We start from the raw sequence: 18,494 nt of genomic DNA, 5'->3' as shown, positions 1-18,494 counted from the left end.
GGGGACGCGGGTTCGTGCCCCGGTCCGGGAGGATCCCACGTGCCGCGGAGCGGCTGGGCCCGTGAGCCATGGCCGCTGAGCCTGCGCGTCCGGAGCCTGCGCTCCGCAACGGGAGAGGCCTCAACAGTGAGAGGCCCGCGAACCGAAAAAAAAAAAAACACAAAAAAAACAAAAAAACCACACACACCACTGCAAAGAATGTAATGTTTCTTTCCTGCCCCCATACAAGAAAATGATACATACATTTTCCTTCCCCCAAAACATAAACTAATTAATAGACATCAGCAAAATGGATTTATTTTTACTCTGAAACAACTTACCCTTTAATAATCATTTGTTAGGATGTAATTAAAATATTTTGGTTCTTTGCAATATTTGAACTAAAAAACAATTCTGTAAGTAAATATTAGAAAGGGGCAAAAAAAGAAAATATTCCCCATTTAAGTAAAAGTTACCTGAAAATTTATTTTACAGACTAGTTCCTTAAGGAACATGGAATCAATCCCACCTTCAAGCAAATGCATTTGTTTAGGGAAATAATTACATATTGATAAATGACACACAGTCACACTGGAGTATGCAAAACAAAACAAAACACAACAAAAAACCAAGACTGGAAAGAAATATACCAAGAGATGTGCTTTGGGTGGTGAAGTTACAGGGATTACTTTTCAATTTACTGAATTTTCCAAACCATCTTTATTCAGAAAGCATTATATTTTTTAAAGAAAAAAAATTTTAAGAGGAAAAGAAACTTTTATCGTATTCTCAGCTACTTAAATTTCAGGTATTTACAAGAGTCTTTCATAACCCACCTTCATCTCTATACATGTACATAACATGTTATTTGCTAACTTGTTACATATTGACTACATTTCTTTAAGGTATTTCTTTTTTAAATGCAATAGGGTCTTTACACTGAATGATTACAGGGCTAAATTCACATGTATTTTAAAATACAAAACTACTCTTCCACAGAGCAAAGGCATCTGTCAAACACAGCTTGCCTGCATCTTTTTCTTACCCCACTTTCTCTTCGTGAAATAGGCATCTGCATTAGGGTCATTGAAGTGTCTGCTCATCATAGTCTCTCCTCCAGCGTGGAAATCATATGCAAACACAAGAGCTTAAAATAAAACACAAACACTCATTACTGCAATCTGGGTTCAAATAATGAAGCCCACTAGCAAAAAGACCATTACAAGTCACTCACAAGGCTCTGCAAAAGCTTTAGTGGTAAACACTTCACGCAAGGTTACGATATTTGAGTGTTGGATTTTCTTCCACATGTCCACCAATACCATGCACTTTGTGTTAACAAGACGAAAACCTGAAAAAGAAAAAATTTTCTGCTAACCTGTAAATGACATCTCCCCCTTATTTCATCAGAAATGTGCAGAAAAAGCCATGTTATACATCACTTATGAAATACTATTTTCCAAATGAAATAATATATGTATTATCCTTTAAATTCATGTTAAATAAACTCATTTAGGAATCTTTGAATAATCTTAGTCTCACTAATATGCTCCTAAAAGAGGATAATTTATCTTCCTTACCATGTATCCTCCGAAGGCAATAAGGGAGATCATCTTTGCTATTTACAGCTTTGTAGCAGGACGTAATGTATCCAAAATTACTTGATTTCTGTATCCGGTTGGGTGGTGGCAGTGGTTCGAGAGGGAACAGGCTATGGTAGCTGTCAACTTCTGTAGGGACTGCTAGAGTAATTCATAAGAACATGACTTTAACTTGCAGACATTCACAAATCTCTCAGATCTCAAAGTAATGAAGAAGAAACCAACTCTGTAAACCAGATATCAAACACACCGTATTCTAGAACAGTGTCAACATTTATAACAATTCTACAGGACACACTCGTCTCACTATCAATAAAAACAGGCATTATAAAACAACAAAAGAACTAGATTTCATGCACTCAAAAACATTTGTCTTTTATAATAGCACACCACTCTTGTTTCTCAGCTGTTAGAAACAATTCGCATGATCACTTACGAGATATTAACCATTTCTGATTCTGATGTAAAATAAAAATCAAGATAGTTTTTTTCTTCAAACATCTTACTTTGTACAAAACGTATTTAGACAATGGTGTTAAGTATATGAAATTCTTTTTTAAAGAAAATGAAAACAAATAACAATAAACTGGAGTGTATATGTAATATGTCTGTGTAAGTATATCTATTTATACGTACAAATATAGCAATCTGTATCAAACTCTCAAACCATTCAGTGGAATAGCACAGTTTGAATACCTAGCAAAACACAAAAGAAAAAAACTAGAACAGCTTTACCACTACGCCTGCCATGTTCCCCTGTATTTCCTATTAAGAAATACAAGTGAAACGTCATTAAGAAATTCCAGAAGACAGGTTCAAAATGACCCCTCTGCCTTTACCAAATATTTACACTCATTATCTCTTAGTTCTTGAAACAATTCTATGAAATAGGATTCCCTATTTCATAAACAAGGAAAGTGAAAATCACACATCTAGAGAGGTAGTTGAGATGCAAACCCAGGATTCCGATTCTGTAGTCTTGTGCTCTTAACCCCTAGATCCAATTTTGGCCATAGTGAAAAACAAACATCAATTCATTGTTAACTTTCAAACCAAGGTCAAGGCACATTCTACTGAAAAAAGGCGTTATAAGGGAAGTATACACACCAGTGAATATAGCTGTAACTTTTGCCCATTTACTATTTTTTATTTGCACAATCGGTTCAATTTCCACAAAGAAACAAATGATGGGGCTTCCCTGGTGGCGCGGTGGTTGCGCGTCCGCCTGCCGTCCACCTGCCGATGCAGGGGACCCGGGTTCGCGCCCCGGGCTGGGAGGATCCCACATGCCGCGGAGCGGCTGGGCCCGTGAGCCATGGCCGCTGAGCCTGCGCGTCCGGAGCCTGTGCTCCGCAACGGGAGGGGCCACAGCAGAGAGAGGCCCGCATACCACAAAAAAAAAAAAAAAAAAAAAAGAAACAAATGATGAATAAATGTTGTTTCCTAGTTTTTTGATAAGGAGCACTTAATAAGGGAAGTAATTAATTTCAAATTAGTAAAAATATATTGAGTATCCACTATGTATTAGTGAACACATATTAATGAAATACAGGTTCTTATCAAGAGGCTTAGAGAAAAAGGATTGAGATTTACATAAAACAATACAGTACCAAGCAAAATATTTTTTAAAAAAGTACAATTCACCATGGCACTGGTTCTTAAACTCTAGCACCCTTCAGAATTACCTACAGGCTTGTTAAAACACACTTTGCTGGGTTCCATGCCCAGAGTTTTGAGTCAGTAAGTAGGTCTAAACCAGGGCCCAAGGACCTGCAATTCTAACAAGTTGCCAGGTGATAAGGAAAAGCTGCTGTTGGGTCAAGTGCTTTGAGAACCACTACACATGGAAATACAAAGCCATGGAAAGGAAAGCCAGTTCCAAGGATATCAGGAAAGATCTTACAGAAGATTTGGCATGTTTACTAGAACATGATGGATGAGACTGCTTCCAGTGAGCTAAAACAAATGGAAAGAGTGGTGAGACAGCTAACAGACCAACAACAAGGACTTGAAATTTACTACGCCAAACACCGGTACTCAGAGCATCAGTGTGACAGAGACTGAGTGAGGGCCACAATAAGCTAAAAATCTTATGCTCTGAACTCCCTTCTCCCTCTGTCTACTTTTAAGCAAGTCATGAATTCTACACACTGAAGGAAAAAAATTGTGGAAAACGGTGCACTGTCTAAAGGATAACCCTCTGGTGCCTGATTCTGATTCTGTGGAAGATATTTTACACCCCTGTAAGCTGTGAATAACTGATAAATACTGCACTGCAAAACAATTCTCGTCTATAGGCAATTCTGTCTGGTGAAGGCTCGACGGACTTCCTTCCTCCCCTGTGAAAAAGACAGTTTGCACATTTGTTTCAATATTCCTGATCTATGATGTGTCTTGTAATATAGGATTGGCTCCCTCACAACTTAAATAAAATCTTTAGTACTTTCTCCTTTTTATATCTGTACATCCTGATTTTAACCTTTTTTTGGAAAATCATCTTTTAACCCTACATTTCCCAGTCTACTCTGAAATAATCGTATGTGGCCTAATATTAACCTTGAAAACCAAATGTTTCCCTTAATAGACAGGAATATTCATTTGCTGTTCTGCTGTTCTTTGTTTCTAGTTCAGTTTAACAAATGCACAAAATTAAGTACCAATAAAGGGAACAGGGGTGCCTCAATTACTGTTTGGCATGAAAAATCCAAGTAAAGAAAACCAACTTGGAAGACCCCAGACAAATGCACTCCTTAGTTTAGCCCAATTTTTAGTCTGGGGCTCAGTTCAACCAAATAATATTAAAAATAATGATAAAGAAAATTTTTGTTTCTTTCCTCTATTCAATCCAACGTCCCCTCAAAGAACATAAAGAATGAGAGACTGCGTCTAAGATACTGAATGTCTGAGGTTCACCATGGTAAACCTATGGCAGAGTTTCTCAAGCTCAGCACTAGTGACATATGGGACCAGACAATCCTTTGTTGCCGGGGACTGTCCTGGGCACTGTAGGGTACTTAGCAGCATCTGTGGCCTCAACCCACTAGTAGCCAGTAGCACCCCGCTGCCAACTGGGACAATCAAAAATGTTCCAGATGTTGCCAAATGACCCACGAGGGGTAAAGTCATTCCTGGCTGAGAACCACTGACCTACAGGCAATAAATTATGATTTGAGTTGAGAAGTACTAATTTGATGGAAGTATGAAGAATGGAAAGGAAAAGGGCAAGGAAAAAGTCAGTAAGACCAAGATTAATAAATGAGTCAAAATGAGTCAAAGGTTAATAGTAAACATGAGACATGAAAAAGATCAGAGTGAGAGCAGCAACAGAAAAAACCACTTATTAAACCTTGTTTGAACATGGGCGCACAGAATTGGATTAACCACAATCTTTAGTTTGTGACACTCAAATCACTAGTTCATGTCTATGCATGGCCTGCTTTTATTCAGTTAATTATTTTTAATAATATGGTAAGCATCTGCAAACTTGGCACACAAACGAAGGCTCAGACCTTGACCTGAATGGTCATCTAAATACATGGTTCTCTACCAACCTCTGCCTTCCTTGTCTCTCTTCCTTCCCTTTTTATATAGTTTCATTATACCTATATGTATTCCTCAAAAGTTTATTATGTATGTGTACGTATATACGCATATACACACGCATTTATTGATAATGTAAATACATATATAAATTTCAACTTTATAAAAAGGTATCATGCTCTATGCAGTCTCTCGCAGCTCCCTTTTTAACTTAATATTACATGACTGAGATTCTTCCATATTACTGCTTGCTTTATGAAGTGTACTTTCTTCATTTAAACTGCTGTATAATATTCCATTGTCTGATAGTATCAGTTAATTCACCCACTGTCCTTCAAGATGAGCGTTTGGACTGATCAAAGTTTCTGCTATTGTAAGCAGTGATGTTATGGATACTTTATACATTTTCTAGTTAAAAATATATAGTTTACCTACAACTAGGAGCAGAACTGCTAGATTACAGGGTACACAGATATTCAACTTCGGGAATTTTCCGAAGTGATAACACATTCACCAACTTATACGACCAACAGCAATGTACTGGAGAACCTGTGGATCCATATCCTAATGCTGCACATGGTCAGACTTTCCAATGATATCTTGTCTTTCCCTAATCATCAATGATGTTCAACATTTCTTCATAGATTTTTCGTTGTATGAATTTCCACTTTCTTGAAATGCCTATTCCTACCTTTTGGCCATTTTTCTGTTTTGTTGGGGTTTTTTTCAGGCTCTTACTAATTTGTGGTTTTTATTTTCTTTGTCAATTGTGTAAATATCTTCTTCAAGTTTTTTCTTTACTATAGATATCTTTGGAGTGTTTTAAATTTTTTTAAAATTAATTAATTAATTAAATTTTTGGCTGCCTTGGGTCTTTGTTGCTGCGTGCGGGCCTTCTCTAGTTGCGGTGAGTGGGGGCTACTCTTCGTTGCAGTGCGTGGGCTTCTCACTGCAGTGGCTTCTCTCGTTGTGGCGCACCAGCTCTAGGTGTGCGGGCTCAGTAGTTGTGGCACTCAGGCTCAGTAGTTGTGGTGCACAGGCTTAGCTGCACCATGGCACGTGGGATCTTCCTGGACCAGGGCTCGAACCCATGTCCCCTGCATTGGCAGGCAGATGCTTAACCACTGCACCACCAGGGAAGTCCCTTTAATTGTAATTCGGTAAAATTTATCAGTACTTTTTTTTTCTGCGGTACGCGGGCCTCTCACTGCTGTGGCCTCTCCCGTTGCGGAGCACAGGCTCCGGACGTGCAGGCTCAGCGGCCATGGCTCACGGGCCTAGCCGCGCCGCAGCACGTGGGATCTTCCCGGACCGGGGCACGAACCCACGTCCCCTGCATCGGCAGGCGGACTCCCAACCACTGCGCCACCAGGGAAGCCCCCTATCAGTACTTTCTTTAAGAGTCAAGAATCTTTGCCTCCAGTATAGGAAATCTTTCTCTACTGAAAGATTAAATTTACTCATTTGTATTTCACAGTACGAATTTTAAAGTTTTGCTTTTGACATTTAAATTCTTAATCTATTTGGAACTGGTTTTTACATGTGGTTTGAGATCATGATACAATTGTAACAATACAATCTTTTACCATAAAGAAAACCATTTTTTCCAATGCCTTCCTTTCCCCACTGATTAGCCACCTCTATCACAGAATGTGTCTGGGTTCTCCCTAGTCTGTTCCAGTAATCAATTTGTCTAACCCAGTGCCATTACAACACTGTTTCAGTTACTACAGACTCAAACCAAGCCTCCCCTCCCCAATGCACCCAGAATCCTAATCATAATCTTCAAAGTGCTTCAGGTAGTCTTGGACCTTTACTCTTTGCTATATTTATCCTATACTATGAAAAGCTCTGCTATGCTGTAATATAATAAAAAAATAAAACCAAATCTTGATTAGAAGTGTGGAACTTTCAGCCAATCCCCCAACCTTCCACAGAGGGGAGAGAGGCTGGAGACTGAGTCAATCACCAAGAGTCAGAGATTTAATCAACCACGCCAAGACAATGAAACATTCATAAGAATTCCTAAACAGAGGGATTCAGAGGGCTTACAGGTTGATGAGCATGATGAGGTGCTGGGAGGGTGGCACACCTGGAGAGGGCATGGGAGTTCCCCACACCCCACCCTATCCCCACACTTTGCCCCATATATCTCTTCCATCTGGCTGTTCCTTGAGTTGTACTCTTTATAATAAGCCAGTAATCGTTTACAAAGTGCTTTCCCGAGTTCTGTGAGTCATTCCAGCTAATCGCCAAACCTGAGGGCATGTTGTGGAAACCCCCAAATTTGTAGTTGGCCAGACAGAAGTTTGAGTAGCCTGGGTACCCCATTTCAGCTGGCATCTGAAGAAGGAGTGGTCTTATGGGACTGAGCCCTTAACAAATAAATTGTTAGGACATGAATTAGGCGTCAGAAGTATTATAAGAATAGCTCATATGCTTTGACTGAAATTATACTGAATCTACAGATTAGTCTTCAAAAATTGACAATCATTATGTCCTCCTATTCATGAGTATCGTATTTCAGTCTCTATATTTATCTTATTTAACACCTCTTAGTAAATCTCTGCCACTGATATCTTACACATCTTTTGTTCTATTTATTCCTAGGTACTGATATTCTGAAGCCATTGTAAATAGCATCTTCTCTTTTAATGTTTTTTTTTTTTTTTTTTTTTTTTTTTTACCCTAGCTAGGGCCTCAAAGACAATGCTTAATAATAAGGAAAATTCCAACGTGAACATTTCAAACGCTATGACAGGTAAGTTTCCTGCCCAGTCTTAAGACATAACAGCCAGACAGATATATTCCTTTGAATTCTTTAGCGATACACAGAAGATACACAGTGGACTATGCTGAACCCGTGATTACAACCAGGTGTTTTGAGATTATCACTACAGCAAACGTATTCCTACTGTATTATTTATAAAGTTTTCCTAAATTACACCACATTTCATTGTGCCTATACCGAATAAGCTAGGGAAAGAGATTTTAATGCTGTCTGAGAAACATCATGGTACAGTCAGAAAAACCGAGGTTTAAATCCTGACTCGGTCAGATAATTACTAGCCACTTGTTCTTAGAGGCAAGTTACTTAACCTGCTGCCTGTTACCTTCAGTTTCCTCATATGTAAAACAGAGGTGATAACATTAGTATCTATACCACAGGAGTTTTGTGAGGAAAAAACTTACACACAGAAAGCCTTAGTACCCTGTCTGGCATGCCGCAGCCTCAATAATAATAACACTCACTCCCCCACCCCTACTTAAGTACCTATATACTTCATCGTTTCAAAAGATAATAATATTCTAGTGCACGATGAGGTAAATCACCATGAATTCTAAAACTACCTATTTTTTGGATGAACCAGAATCTTGTCACATGTAGAATTCTTTGAAAAAAACTAGATGATCAATGGCATCTTGGAATTCTTCTTAAGTAGGTTTCAAATACATATAGTCATAAAATAGTAATTAGCTAGCTTAAGGCGTAAAAACATGTAGGACCACATAAGGGTCACACTCTCCCTTAAAAGGAAGGGTCAGCCAACTTGCATTTTACCTGGCATATCTGCTTGATCAATCTGAGCCATTGTTATCAAATGTCTGTTAATCAGCTCCTAAGAAAAGAAAGTAAGTACATTTACATCTAAACACAGCTTCTGAAATCTGGACTTTCTATTGCAACTGAACAGCCTGAGTACTAATATTTTTGGCATGTGTACTTTTTAATGTTGATATCAGGAAATAACATTTCCAATAATGAGAAATGTCTAAATTCCAGTCCTGGATAGACCTGCCCAGAGCTAAGGTTGGTTTCAAGTAGCAGTGCTATAACCCAGAGCATACGGCTAGCTCTGTGGCCAAGCTCGTCGATAATTCACTCTACAAACATTATACCGGTGCAACTTACTTCTGTGAAATAAAAACATTTCTGAGAATCTAACAGTAAAATAAAATTCTACATATCAAATAATACGTGTTTAACACTGACAAAAAAAACTAATTTTATAAAAGCTACTTTACAGAAAATATTGAGCTGCCTTAAAATGAAGTTCATTTCTAGGCCAAACTACTTATTAGACAACTACTACAAATATTAGCAAAAAGTTGTCTAGTGGTTAGAAACCATTTAAATTATGTATTTATATACTTCAGAGACCTTCCAGTGCACGGGAGGTGCCGTGCAAAAAGGTGGCCCATTTAAATAGCTACTCCATGTTCTACATCCGAACACAGTTACTTGCAATTTTCTTTAAAAATGGGTTTCCTTAAATAAATATATCCATTAGTCTCATAAACTCTAAATTCTACCTTCTTTAGTACAGCATATTTAATTAAATAATACAATTTGAAAGGAGTTCTGTTCTTTCTCCAGTTCTTTGCTAAAGCACAACAGACATTAAGTATTTCCACTCCGAACTCCGAAAGCATACCTGTCGGAGTTCATCAGCCATGAAGAAGGAAGGTGCATTTGCTTTTGGTTGCATATAAGCAACATGAGGTGCAGTTGGAGGATAAATATGGTAGTTTGGAAAAACCTGAAAGATAGGAAGGGGGAAAATATAATGATCAATTTTTCGCAATTGATAAGCTTTCTCATTATTTCGATAAAGTTTTAATCTTAAAATGACAGTGATAAATTGACACTTTTAATCTTTAAATAATAGTGAATTAAACACCTGAGAATAGCTGTTATTAGTACACCTTCTGAATGATTTCATTTTTAAAATAATCTTTACTGGAAGAACCAATTTTTAAAAATCTAATGAGAAAGGAAACATTTCTTCAGATACAGTAAAATTTTAGCTCCAGTGAGGGGCAAGAGGAGCTCTTTGTAGGTATTTTTAAGGCACAGCTGGGAGAGAGGAAGGAAGTAGGTATTAAGGTGCTGGGGCACAGTCAGACCATGTAGTAACTCTGCCGTGGACGCCCAAAGAACTGTCCTCTTTAAGGATTTCTAGGGACCAAACTAAACAAAGTGTTATCTAGATACTTAACACTTCAAACTAGAACAGAAAAGAGGACCAACATACTCTGGGTCAGCAGTGGAGGTGAACAGAAGGGTATGACAATATACCTTCCAATCAAGCTACAACAAAGTTACTAAATTCTGCTTCCAGCTTCTTGTCTTTGCCTCTTCCAATTGGAATCTTCTCACCACCCTGCTTTTTTCCCTTTTTCCTCTGCCTCTCCTTCCCTTCAACTGGTCCATGATACAAAATCAAGTACGTCCTAAAATATCTTTTGTTTTATTCTTTCATTTTTAAAGCCAGAACAAACATTTTTTTTTCTCTTTTAAAAATGAATTCAGTTGATTTCTGTTGCCCTCATGTGACTATTCTGCTCTGGACCTCAACCAGGAAGTGATTTTGCAATACTTGTAAGGTTTCCTTTAACCTATACCTGAAGGGAGAATAGTGCCTCCTTTTTCTTGCCTTGGTTTCCTTATATCAGGTAGTACAGTTGGGCTTGACTACCTCAGGTTTACCAGGAGCATATTGTTAAGAGTGGTTTGAAGGGTAAAAACATTACAAAAATGTGCCACATATAATTTCCACAAAAACAGCTGAGACAGTTTTGTGACAAAAGAACCTCTTCATAGATTAAACTAACTTTTTTCTACAAATATGATAAAATAAAGAACGTAAATAATTATAAAATATAATAACCCCTCCCCCCAAAAGTAAAACATTGATGGAATTCTTACTTGAAAGAACCAAGGAAAGTCTCTACTCTACCTCAATTATTTGACCTTCAGTTCGGCAAGCTGTTCTGTGATAACTTTTGAAAGATCTCTGACCAAAAACAAAACAAAACAAAAAACTATTAGCTATTTTATTATTTTTTTAGAAAGCATTTCACATGATTTACAAGTACTTCTATAAATGTTTTCACATTTATTTCTCATACGATGGTCGTGTGCTTAACCCCATTTACGATCGGGGGACCAGTCTCAGAGGTACTAAGATTCAAGAGTCACAAAACAATGGCAGAACTGGGACTCTTAAAAAGGAAAAATAAAAATCTGCTGTCTTTCCACTCAAACTGCCTTTTAGTAAAATATTAAATGTAATCAAAATAAATCATTAATTTAACTTATGGGGTCAAAATCTGCTTACCAAAATCCAAACATACTTTTCATCTACGCCTGCCAGTTATGATTTTGTCAAATATCTACAGTTTAGACCAGCATTCATATTTTAATGGAATTTGGCTTTCTTACTCATGAGATCTTCATCTACTACTTATTTTTCTACAGTTAAATAATTTTTGAACATGGACAAAATTATGAAACTAGAAATGTACAATTTATGGAACATGACGCTTCCCTCTCGCCCCCCCCACCACCCGCCGCATAGTCCTTTGGTAGCTGTTTCCTCACCCATAATCAGGGCTCCCTAAACCTCCTCCCTCCTTACCAGTGACCCATAGGAGGCTGGAGGCCTCCTATCACTGTGTCCTCCACTATCCAGAGTTCTAGCTATTAAATCACTGCCTTGCCTGAACAAGCATTTATCATCGGTTTGCTTTCAGCAACTACTGATAAGAATCCATCTACTTCTCTAACTACTTTCTCTAACTTCAGAGGTGAAACTACCTGTACCTATAAACAAAAGTCAGCAAACATCAATTCCAGCTAGCACAAGTACCAGGTAACCCCATAAGCAAAACATGCCATAAAGAACTAAACTAGAGCTTAAATATAACTTCTGACTACAAGCAGATTTGTCCAAAACTAGAGATATTATTAATGCAGAAACAGATTGCTGTGACGAGGTAAAGAAGAGATTAGAATTATCATCTAAGTCAGAAATTAATTACTTTTTCACATCACAGTAAAAAGATACAGGACTGGGTAAACCCCCTTGCTAGTCTCATTAATAAGAAGGAGCTGTTATGAGAGGCCCCTCTTTTCTCCTTTAAATGCAGACGTACCATCCCAGTCAAAGGGGCTGGAGTTGCGTCTGTATAGAAGTAAGTCGTCCCACCGACAGTCTCCTTTTGGATCACCTGACCAGAAGAAGGAGTCTGAGAAACAGGATTAGTGACAGGTGTGGAGGCAGTAGAAGGCGCCATGTAACTTGCTGGATTTGGAGTGTGGCTTCTTCTTCTGGGAGCAGGAGAAGTATGCGGAGTGATCTTGGGGGAGTGAAGAGGAGAAGACCCAGCAGACAATGACATTCCTGAAGAAGATGCAAAAACGTTTCTTAGAAAGCAAAAATTGGTTTCAGAGAAAAAAATCTGGAAAATAAAATGCAAACGTTCATTTGGAAGAAACATCTTTAGCAAACTTCTTTAAGTTCAAAAATAAAAGACAATTTTATCTTGTTTTAGAGAAAGCTCTGATTAAAAGCAAATGTAAAGAACTTCTTTTTTTCAAATATCGTCATTCCCAAATAAATTAGGATATTTACTGTAAGAATACGTCTCCTCCATATCAAGGTTTACATGAGAAACTTCAATAATAAGAATTACTGATAATTTAATAAATTAATTTAATCAAAAAGTGAGAAATAACTGGGACTACAAAATTATGCCTTTTATGAAAGCCTTTCTTTAATAAAAGGCATAATTCCTTTTTTGTAAAGAATCATTTAAAACTATGGCTATTGGGCTTCCCTGGTGGCGCAGTGGTTGCGCGTCCGCCTGCCGATGCAGGGGAACCAGGTTCGCGCCCCGGTCCGGGGGGATCCCACGTGCCGCGGACCGGCTGGGCCCGTGAGCCGTGGCCGCTGAGCCTGCGCGTCCGGAGCCTGTGCTCCGCAATGGGAGAGGCCACGGCAGAGGGAGGCCCGCATACCACAAAAAAATAAAAAATAAAAAAATAAAATAAAATAAAAAAAACTATGGCTATTAACAATACGAATATCACATATCCCTAAAATATTTTAGTATCAAAAAATCAAATTATTTAATGAGATTTATTAGATTTCTTTTGGCCAAATACTACTAACAGCATGGTTTGAAAAAGCAAAAAAAAAACTAAGTGCAGTCTTAGTTGAAATACATGGCAGCTTAAATACCATATTTTTTTTAAATCAAGAAGTATACTGTTTTGATGCCTTTTGTCTTTAAATAGGCATACGCTATATAGTAGACAACTGAAAACTTCTGCAGATGCATACTCTGTTCTAGTGCGAGTTTTACCTAAACACAACTAGCAAGAAACCACTGTATGCAGAGCACCCTCTGTCATGAATCTGTGGTGAAGAAGGGAAAGGACAATTGTCTTCACCCTTCAGGAGATTCCAAGCTATCTGAGAAAACAAGACCAGGTCACACGTAAAAGACATAAAATGGCGTACAAAAACACTCAAATATAAACGAATATACTGTAAACTACATGCCTAAATACAGATGGAATGCAAATTAAGTAAAACCAGGTACAGTTAATCAAAGGCTTAATGAAGGTGATCAGTTCTGAGCAGAGACTGAAGATGGTTTCTCGAGCTACAGTTAGTTACACTTCGTGAAAGAATTAGCTTATCCAGGAACTATTTTCTGGCTATTTGGGGAACAACTAAAAAACTTCACCTGAAGTAATATGCCATCTCACAGTTCAAGAAAAAAGTTACCAAAATGCTTCTGGTCACAGAAATATGATTAACAGGGATACGAATTTCAATTGCTAAGAATTCATAAAACACGAACACTGTTTTTTGAAAAGATGTAGGTGAATAAAAATAAGGTTGAGAACTGAGATAATACTTATTTTTACTCTGGATAGCCCTCTGTATTTTCTAAAGAGCCCTGACATAATTATTTTGTCTGATTTTCTGAGCAACTGAGGTAGGTCAGGTAACAAGCACCACAGTACAGATCAGAAATTTACACATAGGGGGTTTGTTATCTGACCAAGGACATATGTGCACAGCCAACAGCAAAGCCAGGCTTCAAACCCAAGTCTCCAAACTTCCAGTTTAATACTCTTCCTGCTATAACACAGTGTCTACACAGTGTCTACTGCACTGACATTAAAATAGGCCAGGAATTTCGCAAGTATGTCTTAAATACATCTAAGAGAAACTTTAAAAGTCTAAAACCCTTTAGAAAAATACTTATAAGGAAGCCAAGCTATTATATTAACATATAAGCCTAATTTTTTAAAAACTTTTCCAGAGTTCTGTGTTTTTTCTAACTCTGTATATTATACATTTAACTGTAGGTCAATCCGTACTGCAAAAATTGGGAGGATTATTCCACTATTTTCAAAAGATACATACTCCCCACTCATCTAATATGAAATGCATCTACACAGTTTTCCTAAAGCTAGTCTCTAAGCCCTTCCAATATAAAACTGGCCAAGTCACCAAAAATGAGTAAATTTGTTTACTACCTTTAAATTAAATAACAGCAGCAAATACAGCTACCAATTCTTAAGCACTTTCCATATGTCAGGCAGTAATAAAAGTGCTTCACATACACCAGACTATTTAATCCTCACAACAACCCTGTGAGGTAGGTATATCAACAGTCACCTCACAGAGGAAGAAACTAACTTAAAAATAATTTTTAAAAATTTATTGTAAGGGCAAATACAGGTTACTGAACAAAAGAATCAAGATTGAAATTCAGGTCTATTTGATTCCAAAGCCTGTGCTCTTAGCCAATATTCGATACAGCTGCCCAACCCCTAAGCCATACACTAGGGAAGAGAAAGGGGGTCCATTACACTTAGGAGCGTTAGTGTGACAACTTAAACGATGTGTGGGAGCGGGGTGGGGGAAGTGGGGTGCAGCAGGAGAGGAGAGGAAGAGTCTGACACCAGAGCAGGCGTACAAGTGAAACAAAAGGTAGAATCTCTCAAGGCTAAATACGTGGAAAAAGACGACCAAAAACAATCTAGTAGAATTTACAGGTTGTAAGTTACAAGTTTTCTCTTCAGAATTTTAAATTTTGTGGCTATTCTAGTACAAAGTTTCAGCACTGAAATTTGAGTTAATATATCTGAGCTGAGGCTGGCTAGAATGATCTAAACTCATACAAAATAAAACATGTAAAACAGTAATAAGGATCACCACCCATAAGGGTAACAGAATATTTAAATTGTATGGGAAGCTAGAAAGGAAACTGACCTCTAAATTACTGAAACATCCAGCCACAAAAGGCAGAGCTTTGTGCCACCAAAATATTTTGCAAACATGTTAAAGAACTGAGTAAAATACACACATATCTGCTTGGAGAGAGTTATTCTGTACTTGGTATTGTGAAGACGATAACCACAACACACTTAATATTAACTGCCTGCATATAACACTAAATTATAGACAGTACAAAGGAGCAGAACCTTACTACAGAAATCAGTAATTAAAAATAAAGGTGAAGTAAAATGAACAGATTCAATTTCATCTCTCTCACATGTAAATATTCCTTTATAAGTTCCATCTTCCCCTATATGGGGGGGGGGGTGGAGGCAGGGTGCTACTTGTGGTTATTACAACAGTTTGCGATTAATTAGTACTCGATCACTGGAACACTTAAGCAAACATAGCAACACACTGAGGACACCATGAGAGACAAACTAGAAGAATGAAAATCTGTATTTAAAATAAAATCTGAATTAAAAATATTTCATTTGTGTATTTATTTTTTGCATTACTTTTGTAATTAACTCTTAAAATGACATTTTGGTGAGATCATATACAATAATTACACTATAATTTCTTATTAAGTGAATATGCAAACTGAGACATTTAAGTCATGTACAAGTTAATTGCTTTAGAACATTCGAAAAAATCCTTCTTAAAAGTACCCAATTCAAAGTGAGGAACAATACAGAAATGCCCACTGGACGAATTAACCAGAGCAATGAACAAAATAAAGAAATGATTTTTAAAAATTTAAGGTTAACTTATGAAGGTAAAAGTATCAGTGTTTCTGGATGACATAATTCTACACCTGAAAAACCCAAGGAAACAAACAAACAAAAAAGACTCTTGTAAATAATGACAGAATGCATAAAGTAAACGGCTCCAATATTATGATATACCAAATGAACATCGTTCCTAAATACAAACATCCGCTTAAGATAATCGTATTTCTGGGAAATCAGAGACTGAGCTAAATAAAACAAATACCCTCCTCCCTCAACCCCAACCAAAATTATGAACACATAGAACTGTGCGATAAAATACAATACCCACATTTTAAAACACAGCTGAAATCAAAAGAATAGCAACAAAAGCAAAAACTCCAAGAGCAAGAAATTAAGGCAAAATTTTGAACTAGAGATTATACTGTGGGAACTCTGGAAAACCACATCCCAGGCCAGATATAGCATCTACAAGTTGAGGCTTCCATGTTCACACAGGCATATGAAACATGGCCTTCAGCACATAAAATGTGGAGAATGAAATTCAAATCCCAGTGTAAAGCCAGGAGTCTGGAAAAGCTGTACCATCAGGCAATGGTGGAGGAGAAAACTTGTACCTGCCAGCCCACAGGCAATAGGTAGGCTTGTTTGTGGAACAGAGATGGAGGAAAGGAAGAGGGCTGGAGTGGGGGGTAGGTGTCAAGAGAAATGGAAGCCTAATGCCTGCCCCACGCACAGGTGCAGGATAGAAAAATCCCCAGGAGATTCTGTGGGATAGGGGTGCCAGCGGGTAATTACAAAACTTACACTGCACTGGCAATGGACACCTGGGTAAAGCAAACACCAACTATTTCGACAAACAAACATGATCTGCAACCCATAGCACACATGATCTCTCCCCAGAAAATAATCCCATGTGAAAAGAACTCCCCAAATGAAATCAAATGTGCACAATACATTGAGAATTAGCACCCTGAAAACAATGAATCCCAGATAACAGAACGCTATAAACGAGATTTTTTAAAAACCTACAACTAAAGTGATTAAGGACATGAAAGAAGTGACAAACATTTGTCCTTCTTAAATAGAACTATATTCTATAAGAGTAAAAATTATAACCATTAAAATTAAAGGGGAAAAAACTTAACAGGTGAGTTAAATAGCAAGGTAGACACAAAGACAAGAAAAGTAAACCAGAGAAGAATCTAGAAACAAAGCTTGGAAAATATAAAAGACTGGTTAGGATACACAAAAGGTAGAATGAGAAGGCAAATTTCCAGGATAAAGAAAATACTGGAGAAGCAATATTCAAAGAAAAGCTTTGGGATATTCAATAACTAGGAAATCCTCATTCAAGAAATCCTAAACAAGAGTTCTGAACAGAATAAGTAAAAACAAATCCCTTTCAATCAATCAGGTGAAACTGTTGCATGCCAAAGATAAAGAGAAAAACCTAAAACGCTACAAAAGCAAAAAAAGACAAAATATCTTTAAAAAAAAAAAAGGACAATTACATTAACAGGAGACTGATCAGCAACACTAGACAATGAAAAAATATGCTCAAAGTAAGGAAAATAAATGTCATCTTAAAGTTTATACACAATTTGCAAATGAGGGGAAAAATAAAGACATTTTTAAGGTCATTCACATCTCCTTGGTGAATGAACAATTAAATGATCAACTTCAATACAGAAGAAAACTCCTTCCCCAAAAAGCACAGAATAAAAGAATGTATAGGTAAATCTGAATAAGCACTGACAGTGAAACAATTAGGCTGAGATAGGTTCAAGTCAAAGTGTAATTAAAATTCTAGGTTACTGTAACATGAAAGAGGGCAGGAAGGACTTCAACAAGCTCATACTGAGTAAAGCATATATGGTAAAATTCTAGGGGTGACCATACATAAAACCAAAACATAGTACGTAACATCCAACCTCTACCCTACACTGTATACAAAAATTACCTCAAAAATCGAAATGCAGGAACTAACCTATAAAACTCTAAGAAAACCAGCATATACTTCATGATCTTCAGCTAAACAAGCGTTTCTTAAGTTGACACCTAAAGCACACATAACCAAGGGAAAAAGAAAAATAAATTAGACTTCACTAAAATTTTAAACTTTTTGTACTTCAGGGGAAACCATCAAGAAAGTGAAGAGCCAACCCACAGAATGGGAGAAAATATTTACAAATCATATATTCAATAAAAGTCTAGTATATAGAATATATAAAGAACTCTTATAACTCAACAACAAAAATAACCAAATTTTAAAATTGGCAAAGGATTTGTACAGACATTTTTCCAAAGAAGATAAACAAATGGCCAATAAGCACATAAAAAGAAGCTCAACATCATTAGTCATTAGGAACATGCAAATCAAAACCACAGTGACACCACATTATACCTACTATGAAGGCTAAAATCAAAAATAAGAACAATAACAAGTGTTAGTGAGGAAGTGGAGAAAACGAAATCCTTACACATTGCTGGTGGGAGTGTAAAATAATGCAATCACTTTGAAAACAGTTTGGCAGTTCCTCAAATTGTTAAACACC

The 18,494-nt window shown here is 37.2% G+C and overlaps 1 protein-coding gene across 14 annotated transcripts in view; it reads right to left on the bottom strand.

Moving 5' to 3' along the window:
- The window catches only part of PAN3 (poly(A) specific ribonuclease subunit PAN3), a 122,159-nt gene that overhangs the window by 23,587 nt on the left and 80,078 nt on the right, over nt 1-18,494 (bottom strand). For 10 of the 14 annotated variants that reach the window (XR_003682603.2, XR_003682602.2, XM_028497669.2 and 7 more), the window contains 7 exons: nt 12,060-12,307; nt 10,862-10,918; nt 9,557-9,661; nt 8,683-8,740; nt 1,560-1,721; nt 1,214-1,330; nt 1,025-1,126 (listed from right to left, as the gene is read on the bottom strand). Coding sequence is in view for 12 of the 14 variants with exons in the window: in XM_028497669.2 (XP_028353470.1) it covers nt 1,025-1,126; nt 1,214-1,330; nt 1,560-1,721; nt 8,683-8,740; nt 9,557-9,661; nt 10,862-10,918; nt 12,060-12,307 (849 nt within the window). In the remaining 2 variants the exon portion in view is untranslated. The remainder of the gene's footprint in view (nt 1-1,024; nt 1,127-1,213; nt 1,331-1,559; nt 1,722-8,682; nt 8,741-9,556; nt 9,662-10,861; nt 10,919-12,059; nt 12,308-18,494) is intronic. The other 4 variants (XM_024126017.3, XM_028497667.2, XM_007126277.3 and 1 more) reach the window with 2 other exon arrangements.

Source organism: Physeter macrocephalus, chromosome 13 (assembly GCF_002837175.3).
Source record: "Physeter macrocephalus isolate SW-GA chromosome 13, ASM283717v5, whole genome shotgun sequence".
NCBI classification, from domain to species: Eukaryota; Metazoa; Chordata; class Mammalia; order Artiodactyla; family Physeteridae; genus Physeter; species Physeter macrocephalus.
The sequence above is the reverse complement of the archived record's forward strand: the minus strand, read 5'-3'. Positions and strand labels throughout refer to the sequence as shown.